This window comes from Silene latifolia, chromosome 1 (assembly GCF_048544455.1).
Source record: "Silene latifolia isolate original U9 population chromosome 1, ASM4854445v1, whole genome shotgun sequence".
NCBI classification, from domain to species: Eukaryota; Viridiplantae; Streptophyta; class Magnoliopsida; order Caryophyllales; family Caryophyllaceae; genus Silene; species Silene latifolia.
Window position 1 is genome coordinate 45,960,958 of NC_133526.1, and position 25,408 is coordinate 45,986,365.

General features: G+C 43.2%; 3 protein-coding genes across 3 annotated transcripts in view; 1 reads left to right on the forward strand and 2 right to left on the reverse strand.

Moving 5' to 3' along the window:
- Positions 1 to 17,546: 17,546 nt before the first annotated feature.
- On the reverse strand, positions 17,547 to 19,568 carry LOC141604924 (putative E3 ubiquitin-protein ligase RHC2A). The gene has a single exon (XM_074423498.1). It carries the CDS (start codon positions 19,274 to 19,276, stop codon positions 18,020 to 18,022), a length of 1,257 nt encoding a protein of 418 aa, XP_074279599.1. The 5' UTR covers positions 19,277 to 19,568; the 3' UTR covers positions 17,547 to 18,019.
- Positions 19,569 to 21,852: 2,284 nt separating this feature from the next.
- Positions 21,853 to 22,436, forward strand: LOC141645754 (uncharacterized). The gene is made up of 2 exons (XM_074453993.1): positions 21,853 to 21,917; positions 22,001 to 22,436. The coding sequence occupies exons 1-2, from the start codon at positions 21,853 to 21,855 to the stop codon at positions 22,434 to 22,436; spliced, it is 501 nt and encodes a 166-aa protein (XP_074310094.1).
- Positions 22,437 to 23,572: 1,136 nt separating this feature from the next.
- Positions 23,573 to 25,408, reverse strand: part of LOC141645785 (uncharacterized) — a 29,542-nt gene continuing 27,706 nt past the window's right edge. Inside the window, exon 2 of the mRNA XM_074453995.1 lies at positions 23,573 to 24,275. Coding sequence (XP_074310096.1) covers positions 23,573 to 24,275 — 703 coding nt within the window. The remainder of the gene's footprint in view (positions 24,276 to 25,408) is intronic.

Sequence of the window (25,408 nt, forward strand, 5' to 3'; positions counted from 1 at the left end):
GCCATGGCCCCATCTTCAACTTCGTTTGTCAACAGCAACAATAATGATAACAACAGAGATGTCACGACTGCTCATCTAACCAGCCTGCTCACCGCTCTTAAGGTCACCCTAGATCGTGTCGAGACCCGTATCGACACCCTGGAAAACAAAGAAGCTGGAGAACATAACACTCCACCTCTGACTGAAACTGAGATGAGGCTAAAGCTCTTGGAAGAACAGCTCCTAGCCCGGGGTAACAATATCCATCTTGAGAACAACCGGAGGTTTGAACCTGTTGGGGATCAACTACCTGGCAACTTTACCCTGACTGATGTACCTAAGTTCAAAGTAGTGGAGGACCCGCTCAATCATATTCGAGCCTTCAAAGACTACATGGCCATAAAAGGGGTCAAACAGGAGCTCTTCACCCGGATCTTCCCATCATCCTTGGAACCGATCCCTCGCCAATGGTACTACTCTCTTGACCCGAAGAACCTTACTACCCGGGATGAGGTCGCAGTTGAATTTGCTAAGCAATACGCTGACAATGTTGAAATCCAAGCCAATACCCGTACCCTTGAGGTCCTAACCCAAAACGACAAGGAGGAATTCACCGAGTTCTTAAGCCGTTGGAGGAGGGGAAGCCCTCAGTTGGTCAGCAAGCCGAGTGAATCAACTTTGGTGGAAAAGTTCGTAAACAATCTCCGCCCAGTGTATGCCAACTTAATGAGGTATCAAAATATTAAGACCTTCCAGGATCTGCAAATTCTGGGGACACGCATTGAAGATGACATCCGAAAGAGTGTCCTAGCCAAGACCACTGGCAGAGGCTACCAGGGATCCACCTCAACCGGATCTCGCCCTTATGGTCAAACGAACAAGATCGATGAGGTCAACCTCGTTGAACCATCTGCTAAGAGAGCTGAGCGCCCCCAGAGAGTGTTCACTAATATAGGGTCAACTTATGCAAGTGCCCTGAAGAGGCTCATGGACCAGGGAAAGTTACAACCAATCGAACCCACCCAGGATCCGACCGATGCTAAGAAATCCCGCTTCTGGAACCCCAATGCCTACTGTCAGTACCATCAAGGGAAAGGGCATGATACAGAAACCTGCTTCAAACTCAAACACATCATCCAAGACATGATTGAGAAAGGGAAATTGCCTCTACCCCCACCAACTAAGCCAAACAACAAAACAAATCCTCTCGGAATCCACGCTATCTCCAATGATGAACCAACTCTGGTCTGCTCTCACCTCATCCTGCCAATTGATAACGAGGTGAACACCTTGGAGAAAGATCCCTCGGACGGGGTATTTGTGTTCAGTGCCGCAACTATGCTCACCATGTTCCAACAGGTTGAGGAAGCCATAGCCAGCCTCTCTGAGAGGATTACCCGACTTGACGATGCCTACTGCCGGCTTATCTTCAATCCTCCACCACCACGCCCGAGGGAGAGTCCTCCGAGCGCCCAAAACTACCCCCACAAGGACGGGTTGCTCCCGCGACCATTCTGGCATGCACCTCACAATAATCATCCTCACGATAATCACCCTCACAATAATCAACCCCACAAAAATTACCCTCGCAGAAATATCCCTCACAAAAATTGCCTACCAAAGAATACCCCTCCAAGGCGCGTTCGAGATCCTGAAATCAATGGCATCTGAAGAGATGATGTTGAAGATGTCTATATCGTCCCAGGGAAAGAGAAACGGGCGCAAGAGATCGGTCACCTTACCCGGTTCGGACGCCCCTATCAGAACCCGAACAATTCAGCGATCGCTCCAAACGACCAAGTCGTCCCGGAAGTAGACACTCAACCAAGAGCTTCTGAGAATTCGATCCTCAAGCAGCTTCAGAAGGCAAAAGCTGAGATCTCGATCTCGCAACTGATCGCGACATCCTTTGAGCATCGACAGGCTTTGCTACAGGCCTTGAAAAAATTAACGGTGCCCTCAACCTCTTCCCCTGAAGAAATAGTGGCACATATGACGAGGGATGCCCCTGACTTGAACAACCCAGTCGTCTTCTCTGACGAAGATATCCCTCCCTTTGGAGCCAATGTCTCAAGAAGAATGTGCCCATGGTCCTTGTGGATGACGGATCCGCGATAAATGTCATTCCCCTCAAGACTGCTCACAAGCTGGGTATTAAGGAAGCTGATTTGATCCCAACAAATCAAGGAGTACGCGCCTACGACAGCACTCATTGCAAGGTCGCGGGGCTCATCACTCTGACTATCGCAACCGGACCACTGGAAAGGCAAACCAGTTTTCAAGTGGTCGACATCGATGCCTCCTTCAATATGCTCCTAGGACGTCCCTGGATTCACGCGGTCAAGGCAGTTACCTCAACTCTCCACCATAAAATCAGGTCCCCTTCAACGGGAAAACAATCACAATTCCTGCTTCCCCGATCAAAGCCGTCATGAGAAATGGGAATTGCCTCCTAAGACATTGAGGAAGATGACAATGAAATGTGGGGATTCCAAGCTGTGAATGCCATAACTGATGAATGAACACCCTTTGATTGTGACCCGTTTGCCAACCTCACAGTCAACCGCATCATGATGCGCCAGGGTTACTTCCCGGGTTTGCCCCTCAATCCACTGAAGAGCACCTTACCTCCCTTGAAACAGACTAAGGTCCCCAACATTCCCTTCGGACTGGGATATGAGCCTACCGAGGAAGATATCCAGGAGATGAACCTCCTAGTTCGAAAACGCAAGAAGCACGGAGTTATCCTCCGTCCATACCATCTGACCCTCAATGGATACTTTGTTCCCAAGGGAGAGTCCGAGCTCTACCATGGCTTTCCAGAGCCGATCTATGACTCTGTAGCCAAGGCCACGTACCCGGGTGTGGAAGTCTTCCAGGACTGCTACTTCATCTCCGAGAACGCCGAAGCTGCATCAACTGAGTCCAAGCCGTCGTCATGCCTCGATGGGCAAGCTGTCACCCTCCTCTTTGGAGAGGATAACATTAAGTACCTCGACTATAAGGATATTATCAACATCGCCCTGAAGGACAATCAGTTTGACCCAACTGCCTTGATCTCCGACACTGACCCGGAGAAAGCTACAAAAGGCTGGAGGAAAACCGTCAAGTGGACCGATCGTCGAGGCCGCATTCTCAAGATCACAACTGGAGAAGGCCCTATGTTCAAAGAAGGAAGTGGAGAAGAATCTGAATCTGAGTCTGAGTCGGAGTCAGAGTCTGTCATAGCTCCTAACACTCCCGATGTCCCAGTCAAGGTCCCCTTCCCACTATTTTATCACAAGGTCGTGGCTGATTCAGAGGCTGGGTCTACTAGGGTCACCCCCACTCCCATAAAAGGTGACAACCTGGAACCTGTTCCAGGGGCCACCTCCTCTGCATTGTCGCCTCTTACTGACCATGAGATGTCTGTCCTCTACGAGCTTTTCGCTCGTGTCAACTTAATGAACGCTAAGTTTGCTTATGACTCGTCTCAATTTAACTGCAATGCAATTCTGAATGACTATGAGGAATTTGACTTGAGTGACTACCCACCTCACCTAGCCAAAGAACTTGACAAACGGGAAACCAGAACCCCCATCATTGAGGAGACCGAACCTATTAACGTAGGGACCGACAACACACCTCAAGAACTTAGGATAGGGACAACTTTGGACCCCTCGGAAAGAAAACAGTTCATTGACCTGCTCCACGAATACAAGGACGTATTCGCCTGGTCCTACAGAGACATGCCTGGGTTTGACAGGGAAATTGCAGAGCACCAGATACCCATTAAGCCCGGAGCTAAACCTGTGAAGCAGAAGCTACGCCGGATGCGTCCTGAATGGGCCCTAAAAATCAAGGAAGAAGTGGATAAACAATTCAAGGCTGGTTTCATCAAAGTGTCTGAATACTCTGACTGGGTTGCCAACATTGTTCCTGTACCGAAGAAAGACGGGAGAATTTGGGTTTGCGTCGACTTCAGGGATCTGAACAAGGCGAGTCCAAACGACGACTTTCCTTTGCCACATGTTGACATTCTGGTAGACAACACTGCTGAACATGCTCTCCTATCATTCATGGACGGGTATGTCGGATACAACCAAATCAAAATGGCTAAGGAAGACATGCACAAGACTGCTTTCAGTACACAGTGGGGTACCTAATGCTACACAGTCATGCCTTTCGATCTCATCAACGCCGGGGCTACCTATCAAAGAACTGCTACCACTCTCCTACATGATATGACAAGGAGGTAGAGGTATATGTCGATGACATGATAGTCAAATCGAGAGAACGGGACGGCCACATCAGCGCCCTTCGAAAATTCTTTGCCCGTCTGCGGAAATATAACATGAGACTAAATCCTCAGAAGTGTGCATTCGGGGTCACCTCCGGAAAACTCTTGGGACATGTCATCAGCAAAAGAGGCATTGAGATTGATCCAACCAAAATCAAAGCCCTTCAGCAAATGCCTCGGCCTAGGAACGAGAAGGAGATTCGGGGATTTCTCGGTCAGGTCCAATACAGCAGCCGCTTCATTGCCAAGCTCACCATGATTTGTGAACCAATATTCAAGAAACTTCGCGCCTCCGATCACACCGATTGGGACTACGACTGCCAAAAGGCCTTCGACAGGATAAAGAAAATCATATCCAAACTTCATGTCCTCGTGCCACCTCAACCAGGGCTTCCTTTATCCTTATACCTGACTGTTACAGACACAGCCATGGGAGCAATGCTAGCACAAACAGTCGACGGCGAAGAACGAGCCATCTACTACATCAGCAAAGAGTTCATTGAGTACGAGACAAGGTACACCCAGCTGGAAAAGACATGCCTTGCCCTAGTATAGTCAACAAAGAAGCTGCGGTATTACATGCTCAGCTACACGGTCCACATCTGCTCCAAGATGGACCCGGTCAAATACATCTTCGAAAAACCCGTAATAAACGGAAGGCTGTCTAGGTGGACACTCATGCTGTCTGAGTTTGATCTCAAGTTTGTACCCCTGAAGGTTATCAAGGGAAGAGCAGTCGACGATTTCGTGGTCACTTCCTGACGAAGACATCCTTTGTGCCGATTCAGACGCATGGGACCTATACTTCGATGGTGCATCTAATCTGAGAGGCTTTGGGGTAGGAATCCTCCTAATATCGCCAGAGGGAGAACATGTTGCGATCTCGGTCAAACTAGACTTCGCCGTCACCAACAATGTCGCTGAATATGAAGCATGTCTCATCGGCCTGCAAGCAGCCATCACACTTGGCATCAAAAAACTGAGGGTCCACGGCGATTCCTCGCTCATCATCAATCAAGAGGCCGAGTTCTTCGACCAAATAGACTACTTCCACTTGCCACGAGAGGAAAATCAATTTGCTGATGCCCTGGCAAAACTCGCCGCACTCGTCAACATACCTGACGACATGACGTCGATGCCCCTATGTGTTGAGAGAAGGAGCGAGCCACCTCACATTTGTGCCATCAACAACGACAAGGAAAGCCATGATAAACCTTGGTACCAAGCCATCCTCAACTACAAAACCAAAAACGAATTCCCTCCTAACTCTGACCAAAGAGGACAAAGAGCCATCCGTTTACTTGCATCATAATTCGTGATGAACCAAACTCAATTATACAAAAGAACACCCCAAGGGATTCTCCTCCTTTGCATTGACCATCACAAAGCCAAAAAAGTCATGGGAGAGGTCCACGATGGAAAATGTTGCCCTCACATGAGCGCAATGATGCTTACCCGAAAAATCATGCGGCTAGGTTACTACTGGACCACCATAGAAGCCGATTGCCGTAACTACGTCAAATGTTGCCACAATTGCCAAATCTTCGCCAACATACAACATGTACCACCATCCCTTTTATACACCATGACGTCACCCTGGCCTTTCTCGACCCGGGGCATCGACATCATCGGGAAAGTTAACCCGGTGGGCACCAAAGGACATTGTTTCGTCCTCGTCGCCATCGACTACTTCACCAAATGGGTGGAAGCGCAGTCATATGCAGTCTTGACCGCCAAACAAGTGGCCAAGTTCATCCAGAACAACATCATCTGCCGATATAGGGTACCCCATGAAATTATTAGCGATCAAGGCTCTCATTTTCGGGCGGAAACTCAGGCCTTGCTGGACAAATACAAGATCAAACGACACCGATCATCCCCCTACCGTCACCAAACCAATGGAGCGGTGGAGGCAGCTAACAAAACTCTTGTCACCATTATCAAGAAAATGCAAGACAACTACCGCGATTGGCCAAGCAAACTCCCATTCGCACTATGGGGATACCGAACCTCCATTCGAACACCGACAGGCGCCACACCCTTCTACCTAGCATACGGTATGGAGGCAGTTCAACCGGTAGAGTTAGAGGTCCCTTCTCTACACATCCTACTGGAGAGTCAAGTCCCTGAGGCGGAATGGACCCGTCGAAGGTAAGAACAACTCACTCTTCTAAACGAAGGGCGGCTCAACGCCTTGCACAACGTCCAACTGTACCAACGACGTATAGAACGGGCATTCAACAAGAGGGTCAAACCCAGAAACATTAAGGAAGGCGACTTGGTCCTCAAGTCGGTCCGAGCACCGCTACCCGTCGATCCGAGGGGAAAATTCAAACCTAACTGGGCCGGGCCATACCTGGTCAAGAAAATACTTTCGGGGGGCGCAGTGAGACTGAGTGACCTAGATGGGGAGGATTTTACAAACCCGACCAATCTAGACCAACTCAAGAAATACTACCCTTGAACCATAGCAACCAACGATCCAAGCCTAGTTTTACAACTAGCGTCCACCTTAACCCTTTTCAAGTCAAGTTCATCAAACGCGTTCTAATTTGAAATTGCATGTTTTATCGAGTCTAAGTTGCGGCACCTTGCCCGTTTCGAATGTCCTTTGATCAGTCAAAGGCAATGTCCATTTGCACTCAAACAAAAAACCCCTGAACTACGAGCATGGTTTGATTTCACCTCTTCAGGTGGATACGTAGGCAGTCCCTCTTATACATGAGGGATACAACCACAAAACCCAATCAAAATTTACAAAACATTTCGAACCACGATCAGGGTTTGATTTCACCTCTTCAGGTGGATACGTAGGCAATCCTTTCTTACACAAGAAGGATACAACCATCCCCATAATCAAAAAAACATCACCCACATCAACTTTTAAAAAAGGAAAGGGGAAATCCGTTCCCTTTCCCACAAAAATACAAAAAGTAGCCTTTGTCCCTTCCTACAAAAATCCCACTTTCCCAAGTGCAAACGTTTAGGACGACTCAAATCGAATTGCCTTTACAAAATGGATGGAAGAAAGAGCGTTCACAATTTTAGACAAGAGTAATTCTCTTATTTAATTAATAATGGGAGGGATTACAATTTCAACAACAAATAAAGCTCGATGAGTCTGCAACTTGTCAAAGCTAAGGTGTCGACTAAAACACCTCACATAATAAAACTAGCACAAAACACACAATAACTAGCTAGTACAACATAATAAAAACTCACAACAATAATAGAACATAATAATAAAGTGGGTAATGGAGGTCTTCACTCTTCCATTCTACCCTTGCCTTTTCCCTCGGGGTACATCTTCCCCTTGCTCTTCTTGTTGGCCCGCCTAGCATGGATTTCCTCTTCATAACGGATCCTCAACGGATCTACAACGGCAACGGCCTCCGGTCTAGTGCAAGACCCCATGTTCAGCCCAAAACGAGCCCATGCACGGCCCACCATGTTCTTGGGACCCGAGCTTCTCCTCTTTGGTGGTCTCATCACATCGGGACTAGCTCCATCAACATACTCTTCAAAGAAGGCACGGTTGGCCTTGCCAACCTCTCGATACTTCAAATCAACGACCTCGTCCTAACGAGATTTGGGCCTCTTCGAGATAGTCCAGGACATTTTGTGTTTCCTCACACTCACATTTCCTTGTTTTCGCGTTTTACGAAATCCGACACGGTTTCCATGACGCAGCTTTAAACATACGGATTTTTCTTTCTTTTTTTAAGGGGGAAGGGCTAGTCGCTCCGATCCGCGACAAATCGTTTCCATGTCAATCAAAATTTCGAAAATATTTCGCTTTTTCACAATTTTCCATCAAAATAAAAATCGAAAATTGATAACACGACATCAGTTTTCATCAAAAATTCAAGCGCTCACAAATTCGAGTCTTGACCTCAAAAAATCAAATCAAATACACTCGTAAAAATCTTTTCTAAAATTCTTCCCTGACGGATTGAGTTTGAAATTTTTCGAGTCACAAATCAATTTCAACAATTTCAACGCAATTTAATTCAAGACACGAGTTAATTGCTCAATTTTCAAATTGATTCCTTTTAGGAGTCCAAACGTGACGACTTGTCGCGGATTTTTCAAAATTCATTTCATTTTTCAAAATTCAATTTTAACTTCAAGTCATCTTGGTTAATTTTATTTTCAATCAAATGCTTTTACGTGTTTACGTTTATGCATATGTGCTACCTGTTGCCTGTTTTCTACACTCACGATGCAAGAACTAGTGCAAAGCAAAAGGGGAATTGACAGTCAATAGCGCTCCTCCGAAACACAACACAAAAAAGCCAAAAATCACAAATGAACCACAATCCAAAAACACATATATACAAACCGCCTCACGCAAAATACATCGACACACGTTTGATACGGACAACTGACCGTACAAACAGGATCCATTACAGACATCTATCATACAGACACTGGCCTAAAATAACCATCTATCATACAGACATTGGCCTAAGACAACGAACTGGGGGCTATCCGCCACCTACCGAACTAAGCACTCTCTATCCTCTCAAACAGAAAAGAAAGGGAGCAACACGGGAAACGAAGGAGTAACAACGGAAGCAGAGGTGGTTACCATGACGGTAATACCTCGTTCCTGCTCCACGACAAAAAAGAAGACAGTGTCTGGCAGACTTTGGATGATAAGGAGGCCAAGGACCGTGATGCGACGCGCCACCCCGGTGTTGACCTCCAATCATCAGCTGCCATGTCTATGAGCCACAACGAAAAGGACAAGCCGGCTGCAACAGCCGCCTCCCCTCCTCCACAGAAGCATCCTCTACCACCACCTCAGCTCCAGCGGCCTCCCCGGTCACTTCTGCTCCTCCTAGATCATCCTCCTCCTCCAATGCCTCAACAACAGATCTCGTAGGCCCCTAATGCTCCCCTGCAACCAAAGAACGTCAGCCGAAATTTCGGCATTATGACGGTGTAAATCGGACAAACCTAGAACAAACAAACAACCTGCGAAGCAAAGCAAGGGCAACCCCGCCCTAATCCAACCAAACAAAAAAAAACAATTCACAAAAACGCACAAAAAAAAACAACGACTCGCCCTTCTTTTCAAGCAAAAGACGAGTCAAAACAACGACAAACAAAAATGGCATCCCAAGACCCACACAAGGTCCACCAACAACCCAAAATACGTTCCCGATGCAATGGAGTATTTTTCCACAGCTCAAAAAGGCAATTTCTACACCAGTTTGAGCGCAAACCGGTCAAAATTTCAAAATACGACCACAATACGGCAACGTGATTTTATCACGCCCCAAGGCGACCTAGACTACCAATAAGGTCCATTTCAAGGCAAACTGACTCAATTTAAGCTCAAACAGGCGCTTATTTTGTCAGGCATAAGACCGTCACAAAAGGCAAAAACTCCAACTTTGCCCACAATACCCAACAAAGGTCCACAATGGCAAACACAGTCTTTCCCGACTACAATACAACCTAGTGGGACCCACTACCCAAGTAAATAAACTTGGCATTGTGAGATGAGACGGTTTCTCCACCTCACTCACGTTTTTCGAGCATAAGGAGCGGGAACGGGGACCAAAATGCAAACTAGAAGCACCCCTATACTCCTAAACGGGTTTCTAACCTAATGCAATCATCAATTTCACTCGAAATGGGCTCAATCAAAAACGCCCAAATCGATTTTCTAGGGTAAACATCTCGCCCTAATTCAATTCAGCTAAAAAAACCAACAAATTCAAATGGATTCACGAGGAAATACATACCTTGAGATGACATTATTGTTGATAGCATGAATGGAAGCAAACAAAGGTCCTTCAATGGCGGATTTTTGCGAAAGGTTGAAGGCAATGAATGAGGGTGAATGACGAGCAGCCTAGCCTCGCGTCTTTTACAGAAAAATAGGGGAGCCCCCTTCTATCGCCAAAAGGCTCGCGCCTCAATGAGGCTTCTCTTTGCTTTATTCAGCGAAATTTGGGCTTTGGCCCAATTTCCTACGCAAATTCTTCAAAATTCAACGACGGCAATTAAAACCATCATTTCAAAAATAATAGTGAAATCAAAATTCACTATTTCCTCAAATTTCAAACAAACGGCGATCAAAACCGCCATTTTCCCTTCAAAAATAGTGAAAAATTCAAAATTCACTATTTCTTCAAATTACCACGACGGCAATTAAAACCGTCAATTTCAAAAACAAAATAATAGTGGAAAATTCAAAATTCACTATTTCTTCTATTTTCAATTGCAAGAATAATAGTGAAAAATTCAAAAATTCACTATTTCGTCAAAACTCAAACGACGGCAATTAAAACCGTCATTTTCGAAATAATAGTGGAAATTCAAATTTCACTATTTTCACCACACATGTCAACGACGGCACATAAACCGTCACTTCAAAAATAATAGTGAAGATTCCAAATTCACTATTTCCTTCACATGTCAACGGCGGCACATAAACCGTCACTTCAAAATAATGGTGAAGATTCCAAATTCACTATTTCTATCACATGTCTACGGTGGCACATAAACCGTCACCTCAGTCGTAATAGCGAAATTTAAAATTTGCTATTTCCTTCAAAAAATTCAAACAAACGAGTAGTGGAAATTCAAAATTCACTATTCCTTCAAATGTCAACAGGGGGCTTCCTCGCGGTACCCACTTATTTCAGAAACAGTGATAGTGGAAATTCAAAATTCACTATTTTTACGGCGGCATCATGAGTCCGCTACTTTCAAAACAAGCCCATCCAGCGCGGCTATTCTCACGGTCAATTAACCGACCGCACCATAGCTGGCGAGCCTTACTACGCGTCGCGGTTGGCGAGCCCTCCTCATATACGCACCATGGCTGGCGAGCCCTCCTCATATATGCCCCATGGCTAGCGAGCCTTACTACGCATCGCGACTGGCGATCCCTCCTCATATACGCACCAGGGCTGGCGAGCCTTACTACGCATCGCGGCTGGCCAGCCCTCCTCATATACGCACTATGGCTGGCGAGCCTTACAACGCGTCGCGGCTGGCGAGCCCTCCTCATATAAGCACCATGGCTGGCGAGCCTTACAACGCATCGCGGCTGGCGAGCCCTCCTCATATACGCCCCATGGCTGGCGAGCCCTCCTCATATACGCACCATGGCTGGCGAGCCTTACTACGCATCGCGGCTGGCGAGCCCTCCTCATATACGCACCATGGCTAGCGAGCCTTACAACGCGTCGCGGCTGGCGAGCCCTCCTCATATACGCACCATGGCTGGCGAGCCTTACAACGCATCGCGGCTGGCAAGCCCTCCTCATATACGCACCATGGCTGGCGAGTCTTACAACGCATCGCGGCTGGAGAACCCTCCTCATATACGCACCATGGTTGGCGAGCCTTACAACGCGTCGCGGCTGGCGAGCCCTCCTCATATACGCACCATGGATGGCGAGCCCTACAACGCGTCACGGATGGAGAGCCCTCTTCACATACGCACCACAGCTGGCGAGCCTTTATCCTCAAACATGCAAGGATGTATCCAAAGATGCCTCAGGTATAACTCCTCCTTTTGGCTGGCGAGCCTTTGTACGTAGTCTAACGGACTTTAAACGACCCACACGGATAGTCGACAGACTCTAAACTGTCCCCGACGACAGGTCCTTGGCTCGTACCCTCGAGTCACCTTGGCGTCGACCTTCCCGACGGCATGTCCTTGGCCCGAATCCTTTCGAGCCGCCTCGCCGTCGCTTGGGTATCCAGGTTGTAATCTTCGATTGACCTGGGGGCTCTACTTTGACTTTCGCCCTGTCCAAGCCTCAGTCAAAGTGGGGGCTCTGTAGATACCCAGTATCTGATGAGACTCCAACAAACGCCCGATGATTATCGGACTACAACATGTTTTGGAATCGCGGCGTTTGATCGACAGTTTGTGTACAACTTTATGTCGGAAAACTTAAAACGATTTCGAAAATAAAACATTTCAAAACTTTTCAAAAGTACCTTGAGTGTTTAATGCACGACGACGGGGTCGCAATGACACTAACTAGAGTCAAAACCGACACCGGACCAAAAACCGACTCAAAAATTCAAATCCCGACTCCAACAACGAGTCAAACCGAGTCAACCACAAAAAACAAACCATTTCAAACCTTCTATAATAAGATTTCCCGGATTCATGAATGGTCAAGTACCAAACATGTGACTACAAATCCTAGGATAGAACAAATCATGATTGCACTTGTGTGAAAGTGACAGGACAACTCGAAGACCCGCGACGTGGCTCGCGCCTCTTTGAGCAGCCCAGGTGGCCACGTCGCTCAAAAATCACACAACCACTCATTTTCCTATAAATACCCCTCAAATGCCCCCATTTGAGAACTTACGCGAGTGTCTGCCCCCTCTTTTCCCCCTTAAAATTCTCGACTCGACTTCTTAACTCACAATCCGACGCGTATTGACGACCTACCGATCGTAAATACAAGCCTTACACATTGTTTGGTACCGTCATCGTGCATTAAATCACTTGACCGACCACTTTGACCACTACACCGTCAGTAATCTTAATAAAACACTCTTTTTACTTACCAAAACGGTTTTAAACCGAGTCTTTTCCGACCAAACGAGTTGTTACACTTACGTCGGTTTCTCACCATAACCAAACATGTAAGTATGAGGGTGTAAAAATCCTTCTTTTATCATGTCTTCATTTGTTTTATGACTATAATATGCTAAAACATGCATAACATGATCCAAAACATGGGATAAACGAGCCAAAATTGAGTTTTGGCCTGAGGCAGAAGCCCCTTATGGTGCACAAAGGCTCGCGCCTTAATGGGTGCCCCAGGCCAGAACTCAACCGTGTTTGTTCTCGTCTTTCCCCTTTAATTCATTTTCATATTTGTAATCGGTCTTTACCATTTCAAATATTTTCAAACCTTTTTATCTTATTTCTTGCTTTAACCATAAAACATTTTTCACCCTTGGTTCCTCATACCATGACGGTTAAATCCGTGTTCCGGTGATAATATTTGGTTAATAACATTTAAAAGGTATTTTAAAGTCTTTTATTTCATTTCTTTACATTTTGGGAGGTATTTTAAAGCCTTTCATCATTTCTTTACATTTTCAAAACAAGCATATTAGTTACCAACACAAAGTCATCCTTGGTTCTACGTACCATGCCGGATTTTAACCCGGATACGATGACGAGTATCGACTAATGATATTCAAATGAACTTAAAATAATTAGTTCATAATTATTTTCAAAACTATTCATGTCAAGTTTGCCAAGTCGAACCCGACACCGAATATCATCAAAATAATGATGATTATTCGAGTCTCGTTCCTCAAATCAACAAATTCGGTCTAAACGACCCTTTCAAACCAAATCGGGTCAAATACCCATTTTTCAATACGTTTTATAAAAGTTTTTCAAAAGGTCAGAACACGGCATATAACCGTTGGTTGACCCGCGCCTAAACAGGCCCCTGCTTTCTTATTTCCAAAACCAGGGGAGACCCCCTTGCACTGCCAACAGGGTCGCGCCTTATGTGGCCGCCTGTTGCAGGGTCTGTTCCCTTTCCAGCATTAGTCTAGGACGATCCCGACTCCGGTTAGCCCGGATATAGGACGGATCAGACGACTATTTGCTCATTCAAAAATCATATTTGTAAAATGCTTTACTAAGACAAATGGATCACGTTATGCACCATAAACCTAATACGGTAAATGGATGTTTAATTTCCGTCTTGCATGCAAATCAACCATTAATCTAACTCGACATCTTATACTTGATATTTGGATTAAATCAACTGACTTAGAAAGCTCTCACATGTTAGGTTTAGATTATTGGATGCGCATTCATGCATTTAAACCGTTTTATCAACTTTTGCATTCAACCAACCAAGATCGATCAAGAGAGGCGCTACATGGGCGGGATTGAGTGTCTGATTAAAGGGCTTCCCAATACGTACCTTCACCTCTTATTCAGAAACTTTGGATAGTGGACGACCTTATCCAGGGCGTACGAGAGTCATTCTAGAGATAGGATGCTAAAGAGGGACGATTTCGTTATCTTTAGTACCTATGTCAAACGCTGCTTTGTGCTTCGATTTGACCGAGGTATAAAGTGGATTTCGAACGGGTTCCAAGCATCCCACAAATGCTTGGTGGCGACTCCGAACATCTCTAATCGTTTCGAGACCCTTACCGAGACGAAATCGACCGATCTAAAACGATCCGGTCGAAAGCATTTTTACGCCGCCGAGCGTGGCTTTCAAAAGACCGCTGCACGTCCGCAGATCGAACCGGACCTGCAGGTGGGCAATGTCGACAGCTGTGAAGTTGGAATTGCAAATTGTTAATATTCATTGGTGATTTAAGAATCGATTATGGACATTTGACTCGGATAGAAGTGATTCAACATATTATTTACATATGATTGGGTCATAAAAACAATAAAAGACGGGATAAAATTAATTAGAACAAATCAATAAAAAGGGTTAACTACGGGATTAATGATACAAATTAACAAACTAGTTAGATTAATTAGGTTATTAATGCTAAACTATTGATGGCAATGATAATAAACAGATGAAAATATATCAATGATGAATTCCAGAGACTCAATATTGATGAATCGAATCTCTAAAAACCCGAATTGATTTTAATGACGAAAACCCGCAAATATGAATTATGAGAGATTTAAGTCGAGATTTAAAAGATGAATTAAATATTGATGATTTACCTGTTAAAATTGTTATACTAGAATTATCGTGTCAATGAAACATGAACAAACAAAGACAAAACAAAACAAACAGACGAACAAAAGACGAAGGAAGAAGAAAGGAAGCAGGAACTGCGGCAGCCTCAGGAAGAGCCGCAGCAGGTGTTGCGTCCCTTCGAAGAGGCGCAACAGTTGCTGCGTCCTTTCTCGACGTTTGTCTCCTGTTAATCCATAAAAAAGGGTTTGAAACAAGGTTTTATAAATCAGTTTTGAATGTGTTTTCGACGTAAACCTTACAATAATGATTACAAAAATAAAGTACAATAATAAAAGATGGGATTTACACCCTCAGACTTACGTGTTTGACGAAACGAGATTAACTAAGTTAACATTTAGTGATGCTCGACTCGAATGTACGACGAAAGTGCCCTCTAAGAGGAAAACGAACAAGATTGATGAAGGTTAATTGATGTGGAGTTGGTCAAATTGGTCGGTCATGCAAAACGAGGCTGGTACTCAGAAGGATCCGAGCTTACGTGGTCGAAAGTTGAAGCACGTAGACGCCAAAAAGCAAGAGCGTGGTCTTAGAATGCAAAGGGAGAAGAGAAGGGCGGACACTCGCATGAGAAATATGAGGACCGAAGGTCTCTATTTATACTAATCACACGAAGGAATTAGGGTTTCGGAGAAACTTTGGAAGTGAATCTCGAAAAGATTTGAAAATACGCAGAAAGGAACTGGGGAAGAGGCGTAGCAGCCACTGCGTCTCTTGGAAGAGGCACAACACCTGTTGCGTCCTTTCCCAAGTGGTTTCCTCCTGCGGAAGAAAGATTTCCGCGTTTCTATTATGGAATTGCGGTTTGATCTCAATTTCCTTAATATTTTATAAATATTTCCGGAATATAATTTACCAAAGTGATTAAAAGATTGAAAATATGGAATAGAAATATCCGGAACATTCCAGAATATTCTGACTCTGCATTTTAAACGGTTATTAGAAATTGAAGACGGTTTTTGACCCGGACTCCAAATGTACTCTAATTACTGTCAAAACGACCGTATCGGCGCGTAGATGACGACTATGAGGTAGACACAAGTGTTTGAGCTATCACTTGACGATAAACTTACAAACTGTCATAAATCGTTCCGCGTACCAAACATGCGGCCCAATCATCACCGGGTGGCTTGCGGGAGGTGCAGAAATGAGGTATCTACATGAATATGACTGTGTTTCAAACTTAATTTTAAAGTAAATTCCAAAATATGGATATCCGATTGAGATATCCGCATACGAGCCGATTATTTTGGATCTCCGAAACATTTAGTTTGGATATAAATATCTGACTTCAGTAATTTCTAATATGGATATCTGATCCGAACTAAAACTTTGGATCGATCCTATCCGTCCTCTGCCCTAATTGAATGCATTGAAAGAGACCATTCTTATGCAACGATTTTCACGACTGACTACTCTACTTTCTAGTGAGTCAAGTTTAGGGAATACAGGTTTTTTTTTTCATGAATTCTCAAGTTATTTAGTTATGCATTTAGTCATATTTCATTTTCTATCATCCAATATTAGAAATATAAAAATTAAGTGTCGAGAAGTTTTCTCAACTTTGAACTCTTGTGAGCGTTCTTGTCTTCCTTGCAAGGTTGACGTCCTTATTTCATCATTGTTCCTGTGTGGTCTTGATTGAAATAACCCTATGTTTCCCTCCTTATTCCCGTGTGGTCTTGGTAAGAGTAAATCAGTGTTAGTTGAGTTACCTTGCAAGATCTCTTAGCTGATTCATACATTTTCCGCTACAACTTAAACTCAAAAACACCAAATTTTCCTCATAAAACTCGCCAAAACAAGTCCATCACTAAACACCCTGTTTTACATCAATAACCTTTTCAAAAGTCTCAACCGAGAACCACGAGTTATCACAGTTTTGAAAGTTACTACCACCATATTCTCAGACAATATTGCCGAGTTCACCACACCAACAATTAAGATTTAGACCATTTGGAATATCTACCCCCGCAACTGGAGATTAAATACCAGCGAACACCAAATTTAATCCAGCAGGTTACAGTAAGTTGAATGGCCTGCTCAGCACAACGAGCAACGACATATTGAAGTGTCCTAATTTCTAGTTGATGTCAAAAAATACCACTAAGGTCTAAGAGCACTGAAAGTGATAGGGCCAGCATCAAAAAGATGGTACCAGCACATGCATGCTTGTCCTAGACTAGGACCACTGACATGAATGACAGTCTTTTCTCCAGTGGCAGATCTTGACAAAATTTTGAGCGCAATCCTATGAGTGTCCAGAACAAGCATTGGCAACAACAAGCCGCAATAATACCATCTACAATCGGTGGATAGCTATTCAGAATATAAAGATTTGCAACCGTGACAAGCTGCAAAACAGTACAAGAAAAATTCTCACAACACAACAAACAGAGAAGTAGTCACCGCTGCAGTAGCCTAAAATGTCGTTCATAGCACATTACAGCAAAAAAAACCCTGCATTTCGATTATTCTGAAGTATGCCAATTGCCAAATTCAGGAAGAATTAAGAACAATCAGAACAACTTTAACATGTAACTGTAAACCAAGTTGATTCCTGCTAATTAAGTACTAAACAAAGAATTGGATTAAAGAAGATTGTATCCATGATCATATCAAGCAACTAAATAGCGAGTACCTCAGTATGAATACATACACAACTTGGATTACATCACATTACATTTCTATCACGTATTCAATTCAACCCACATTTGCTTTTGCATCCATCAACTTCTCCAAGCTACTATGTTGCTCATTTTCTATTCCTCCTTACTCTTTGCTTCCTCTTCCTCTTCCTCTAAATCTTTCGATTATCCGAGTAACCTTAAATTCCCATCTTTTTATGTACAATGATCGATCAACCACATTAACCCAAATTTGATGATAAATGCTACTTGGATGGATGAATTGGAACAATCACTCCGCTATTTTAGCGTGAAACCATCTCATATGAAAATTTGTGCAATCTTCATTGCATTGCGACTTCCAAAGATCCAACCATCAACAATCACCATCTTCGAACCCTCCCTCCCATATCAAAACCCCGATTCCTCCTCCTCGAATTAAACCCAAACAAAGACGAAGACCGGCTCCTCCTACCATCAATCCTGGAATCAGAGCTAGAACTAGCCGAATCAGAAGAACGCACTCCCACCCCCGCTCCACCAAAACAAGAAAACAAGTTCATAAAAGCTCTTCTAATCCCACCACTCTCCCTACTCATCCCAACTCGATTCCCCCACGAAATCCTCCTAGGTAACCCTCCTTGATTAAACCCGCCGTCCATCTCCGTATAAACAACTGGCAATTCCCTCTCTCCACTGTCTCCAGCACTGCTACCAACTCTCCTCCCTCCTGCAAATCTCCCTACAGCAAACCCTCCTCCAGGCAACCTCCATATCGTCATCCCCACTGCTCCTGCCCTCGCCTCATCCTCATCCCTCTCCGGCTCCGACTCCGCTACTGCAACAGCCCGCCTCCCATTCTCAGGGGCTACATTTTCTGACGGTAACTCATACCGACACAACGGACACGAATTTCGTAAATTCAACCACGGAAGTATACAATCATTGTGATAAATGTGTTTACAAGGCATCTCCCTGGCCGCCGCACCTAACTCAAACGCCTCTTTGCAAACAGCGCAATGTTCCGCCGCGCTGATGTGGTTTTCAGCGATAGAAACCGTCGGCATCGATTCGATTGCGAATTTTGATGCGGGTGGTTGCTCAGATCTACCAATACCGTTGATTTCAATCTGCGAAAGCTGATCCAACAATCGATCAAAACCGGACCCGAGCAAAAACTCCGACACGCTTGGCGGTAATGGTCGAATACCCGAACCTCCTCCATCATCATAATAAAGCTCATATCCACCACCACCACCACCAGCAGCAGCAGCAGGGTCGTCGTCAGCACCGTCTCCGTCGTTTTGCGACGGGGAGCGAAGGACGATAACGGGATTGAAAGGAGCCCTGTCTCCGGCGTTTCGGCGGTTGCGACGGAGGGTAACGGCGTCAGAATAGAGCGATGTGGCGGGGAAACGACGTCGTCTTGAATCGGAGAAAGAATTGTTGTTGGTAGAAGTTGCGATGTCGATTTGTTCGACGAAACCGGCATGGCAATCGGGGCAATTGATGGAGGCGGAAGGCGGCGAAGGGGGGAAATCGAGATTGTTGCTGTTAACCCTAACGAATCTGTTACATCTATAACACCAGTATGATGGGGACGGTGTCGCCGCCGTGGATGACGTGACCGCCGACGACATTAATTTATCCAGAAACCTAAATCTGAAAATGGCGAATCCAAGGAAATGATGGTTGTAAATTAATTAATTATTAAAAATTAAAAATGAATGATTGATCGATTAAAATAATAATAATAAAAGAAATAAAAGGGAGGGGAAATTAGGTCGGGAGATGAGAAGAGAGGAAGGAGCCGGGGGAACCCGGCGGAGGAGAGAAAAAGAAAGGAAGGAAGGAATGGGGAATTATGTTTTGTTTTTTTTTTTGGGGAAAAATGAGGGAGGTTGAATAGATAGAGAGAGTGTGACGGAATACACAATAAGGCGTGACTTTTTTTCTAACGAGGTTTGGTAAACACTTGGGATTGGGTTGGATGCCGTTAAGTTGTCGTTATCATGTCCTCATCCTCGTTACCATTCTCTTAATTTTTCAATTTCCTTGCATCTTTTTGACACATCACTTCTCTTTTTATATAACTCATTTTTCATTATCTTCATCCTCCTCCTCTTTTTCTATTTTTCCTCCCACATCAAAGAGGATCCTCTCTATTTCTTCTTTCATATTTTAATTATTTTTTCTATTCAAAATCAAATAAAATAATGTCCACATACAAATATTCTTATAGGTGAATGAAAAAAGTGGGCACAAGGGTCTAGGGTTGTACTTCCTCTAAATAGATGAAGTATTCATCTTCTTCCTTCAAAGAGGATGTGCAATATTGGTTCTACATTGAAGAGAACATCCTCCATCTAAGAGGATGATCAATCATCTTCAATGTGGATGCTCTAAGAGCATCCACATTATGTACCAAAAAAAAAGCATCCACGTTGTAGAGGATAGATCATCCCCTTAGCACTCTCTCTTCTAAGAGAATGTCCTCTTCAATGTGAATATATACTCTTAGCATCCTCTTTGAAGAGGAAGAGGAAGCATTTTTCTATTTTTAGAGGAAGTACAACCTTGGCCTTTGTGCCTACTAGTCATCTCTCATCTACCATGTTTCATGTAATTTGTTTATTTTTTTATTTTTTGGCCATAAAAAATTTGAGAGAAGATGAATAAGAGATCCTCTTTTATGTGTGAAAAAAATAGAAAAAATGTTAAGAGGAGGATGAAGATAATGGGAAATGAGGTGTCAAAAAATAGAAGGAAAGAGGGGAAATAAGAGGAAGAGGACATACTCTTCAATGTGTATGCTAAAAAATTTAAATAATTACTCCTCTTAGTCCATTATTGTCAAACTAGTGTAGCTCCCGACCTACCGTGCTAAAGCACGGTTTTTTAGATGGAAATGTAAGAGAAACTAACAATTAAATTACTGTTATGAAATATTATGGTATAATATTATAGATTGTATTATCTTATGGAGACTCTACCCTCATTATATGTGTATATATACCCCCTCATAATGGAATAATATATAGTTATGTCTCTCTTTATATTCTCTCTAACTTCTCCCTACAATTCTCTTATCTTTATTTCACAACACATTATCAGCACGAGTCTCTACATAACATCGCCAATTGATTGTCGGAAATATTGAAGAACTATGAAGAAGTTCATGGTGTTGAACAGAAGAACAGATGAAGAATTATGAGTGTGTGAGAGAGATTATGCTAGAGAGAGTATAACAGATTATTGAGATGTAAAAGTATATTGTTGTATTGAATGATATTGATTGTGTTCTACAAATACATATGATGTCCTTATATAGTAGTTGTACACCGACATAAGCAAAAGGGAATATGTAACAGATTGTAACTAACTGACCATAACTGCCCTAACTAACTTATTCTTTGTTTATATTCTAACACCCCCCCTCAAGTTGGAGGGTGTTTTGAACATCCCCAACTTGCCTTGAAGTAGAGTATGTTGAGGACCTCCAAGTGCTTTGGTAAGGAGATCTGCTGGCTGGTGCTGTGTAGGAATATAGTATAAACTAACCAATCCATATAATAGTTTCTCTCGAACATAATGACAGTCCAAGTCAATATGCTTGGTTCGTTCGTGGAAAACGGGATTCCTGGCTATGTAGATGGCAGCCTGACTGTCACACTCACACTTGACAGGAATGGGAGTGATGTTTAGAACCTCTAGTTCACTAAGAAGTCTGCTAAGCCATGCTAGCTCAGTTGTAAGCCTTCTCAGTGACCTGTATTCGGCCTCAGCAAAGGATAAAGACATTGTTTGTTGTTTCTTGGACTTTCAAGAGAGCAGACTCCTCCCATAAATACTAGAAAACCACTCACAGATCTTCTAGTGTGCAGGCAGACAGCCCAATCCGCATCACAAAACCCTTCAAGAGCAAAAGACCGTGAATTATTTAAGGTAGTGTTTGGATACCCGAAATTGATTTCATTTTCATGATTTCAATTGTAGAAATCAAAATGTTTGAATTCAATTCCAAATATTCGTTTGGAGATTACATGGAATTCGATTCCGGATTTCAATTTCTCATTGGCGTTTGGGAACTCATAGAATTGGAATTGGGCGGGTCACGTATGGGTCAAAGTAGCATTACTGGGGAAATATGTTTGGTGGGTTGAATTAAAGACTGATCATCTCTGGGTGAAATGGGTACATACTGTTCACATAAAAAATGCTCAGTGGCGTGACTATGAACCTACTATCAACACTAGTTGGGCTTGGAGACGCATCTGTCAGGTAAAGAAGCAAATGCAATCTTGGTTTTTTGATGAGAATTGGGGAGCTGGTATGCCTGAGTATTCTGTTAAGCTGGGTTACAGCTGGCTGGTTGAAGAGGGAGCTGATGTTGCGTGGTTTCCTTGGGTCAACAACAGGGTAATGCTGCCAAAGCATCAATTTTTTATATGGTTGGTAGCTCAGAATCGCCTGCTGACACAGGACAGATTGCTGAGAATGAGTATTATTCAGAACAACAGATGCTTCTTGTGTGAGGATGCTGAGGAGGATCTTAATCATTTGTTCTTCAGCTGTCCTTTTAGCAGAAAGTGTCTAAGGTTGTTGGAAGACTGGCTTCAGGTGTGCGTCCCTTGTCATGAAGTCATTGATTGGTGGTTAAATGTTAGAGCAAGATCCCTTTTGAAGAAACAGGTTATGGCTGCTGCACTGGCTCAGTTGATGTATTTGATTTGGAGAGCTAGGAATTGTTGTAGAGTGGAGTCTGTAATCCCTCTCCCTGTTGGTTTGAGTTGTAAGTAGCTAGAGATTGCCTCTAGCTCACAAATTGTATGTTTGGCGTTATTAATATATATACTTACCTTTCCAAAAAAAAAAAAAAAAAAACGTATGGGTCAAAGTCACCAATTTTTTTTTTTGAGTTTTTTTATTAGGAAAAAATAAATCTTGTGACGAAAAATATTTGCGATTAAAAAAAATCATAAATAAAAAAATTGCGACGAAACTTGCATCACAAAAAAAACCGTAATCAAGTAGTGATGGAATCGAAATGACTACTATATGGTAGGAATTTGAGAGTGCCAAATTTTAACTAAGATGCAATTGATAGGGAATTGAGTCCAATTCCAATTCCAAATTCTAGAAACTCCCAAACGCTTGAATTATCTCAATTCCGGAATTCAAATCCAGTTCTAGGTTCTCAAACACACCATAAGAGAATTCCTCGAGCAGGATCTTAGCAATGTACTTAAGAACATGAAGGGCAGCAGTCCAGTGTTGAACTCTTGGCGATGACATAAATTGACTGAGTAATTGTATGGGAAATGCAATATCAGGTCTGGTATTAGTCAAGTAGTTCATCTTGCCAACCAATCTCCTATAATCTTCAGGATTTGGAAGAAAGTCTCCTGCTGTACCATCAAGCTTTATTGTACTGTCCAATGGACAACTAACAGTCCTGCAATCATCACACTTAAACTTTGTGATAAGCTCCTTGGCATATTTGGCTTGTGTAATTGCTAAGCAGTTGGTAATTTTGTAAATTCCAACCCTAAGAAATAGATGATAGCACCCAGATCTTTAATCTTGAAAGTATTATCCAAGTAGACCTTCAAACTTTGAATCTCTGCATCATCATTTCCAATTAGCAAAATGTCATCAACATAAACTGCTATATATACCACTCTCCCATTTTGTGCCTTTTTAAAAAGTGAATAGTCATTCAAAGACTGTTTATAACCTCTGGATCTCAACGCTTGACTTAATTTTGTATTCCATTGTCTGGATGCTTGCTTTAATTCATATAGTGACTTCTGTAGTTTGCAAACAAGATTCTTTCCCTGAACATCCAAACCAGGTGGAATAGCCATGTATACCTCCTCATCTAGATCACCATGCAAAAAAGCATTATTTACATCCAATTGAGACATTATCCATCCTCACTTGATAGCTACTGCAATCAGACTTCTTATAGTTGTCATCTTAACAACTAGAGAGAATGTCTCTGTATAATCAATGCCCTCATTCTGTGTGTATCCCTTAATAACCAAAAGAGCCTTGTATCTTTTAATGCTACCATCAGCTATGTGTTTGACTTTGAACACCCACTTGCAAGAAATTGTTTTCTTGCCAACGGGAAGTGAAACAATGGACCAGGTGTTGTTTGCTTCTAATGCTTTGAACTCAGCCTTAATTGCATCTTGCCATTCAGGATAGACAGATGTTTCCTTAAATGTCTTTGGTTCTTGAATTGGAATAATGGTGCTCATACTCTTTGAAAAATCAGTAGTAACAGAACAAGTAGAAACAATATTATCCTCATAAATAGAGGTCAGAGTATTACAACATTCAACACGCAAAATAGCATAACAATTTTTATTTTTCAATGGACAGACATAGTCTTGCAGATAAGAGGGGACTCTGGATGATCTAGTAGATTGCCTAACAGGAACTAATGAAGCAGAGGAAACATTATTATGTAAATTTGAATCAGCAGTGATATTATTTTGAATAATAGCATTATCAGGGGAAACAAGAGGCTGTGAATGAACAGGAACATAATTATATGTGATGGCTAAAGGAATGAATGAACTAGGTTTATCAGAAATGTAAGGAAAAACATTGTCATGAAACACTACATCTCTAGAGACAATAATGGCTTTAGTTTCAATTGTAATACCACAGTTTTCCTAAGTCTGTTACTCGGCCGAATATGGCTTACTCGGCCGAGTAAGTGTGTCATGTGTTTCTGGACATCTTTCTGCCTAGAAACACTCAGCCGAGTATGGGAATACTCGACCGAGTAGAGGATACTCGGCCGAGCATACTCTATACTCGACCGAGTATCCGGTCTGACGGGTGTTATTTCCGCGGTTTTGATTAAAATGATTAGAGATTATATATAAGTCGTTTGTCATTTTCTAAAATCATTTCTTCCAAAACATAAACTACGTTTCATTCTCCTCTAATCATCTTCATCAATTCCAAGGCAAAGGTCGTCGATTGTGGGTTCTAGCATCTTATTCCGTGTCAATCGCCGTAGTAAGTGTCTTATCCTTCTTATTGATCTATTGTTGTTCTTATAAGTTAACAAACCCTAATTTGGGTTAATTTGGGGGTTTAGGGTTTTGATCGTCGTATGTGTTGTTGACTGTTGATTATCGTTGTTGTAGGTGATGATGTGTTACTAGTTGTGCATTTGTATGATTGGCTGCGGCATAACAGATTGCGAGAAGGTAGGGTTTCCCTACTCAATTCATGTTTAATTGATTTGAGAATGTATTGTATTATGTACGATTGATTGTCTACTGATCGTTGTGGGAGTGTTGGTGTTGGTGTTGGTGTTGGTGTGGTGTTGGTGTTGTGATGATTGTGGTAGAGTTATTTGCGGGAGTGGCTTCACACCCTAGTTCGCCCTCCGTGGAACCCGCCACGGGAGGGGATGTGCACATTAAGGGACAGGGATATCGCTCGTTGATGAACGGGGTTTAGGTGGGGATTGGATGCGGTCCCCCACTGGCGACGAGGATTACCTGTTGTGATGGGTAATCTGGCAGGGCTACACACTTCGGTGTGTAGTTCGTTGTTGTGTGAGATCGGGAGACCAGAGGAGGATGATGATCAGCTGGTTGCTTTTTGTACTTGTCTTACTTTGATTATTCAGTAACTGACCCCGTTGTTGTTTATAAAATCAGTGGTGATCCATTCGGGGATGGTGAGCAGATTGTGACAGGTGATGCAGTTCTTTAGCTATGGGACAATTATGGGGAGTCATC

What these genes read in the sequence shown, in the direction of transcription:
- LOC141604924 (XM_074423498.1), bottom strand. Translation starts at nt 19,276, where the DNA reads ATGTCGTCGGCGGTCACGTCATCCACGGCGGCGACACCGTCCCCATCA.
- LOC141645754 (XM_074453993.1), top strand. Translation starts at nt 21,853, where the DNA reads ATGCTCAGTGGCGTGACTATGAACCTACTATCAACACTAGTTGGGCTT. An exon ending in CTTGGAGACGCATCTGTCAG is followed by an intron (nt 21,918 to 22,000) that starts GTAAAGAAGCAA and finishes GCTGGGTTACAG; the next exon opens with CTGGCTGGTTGAAGAGGGAG.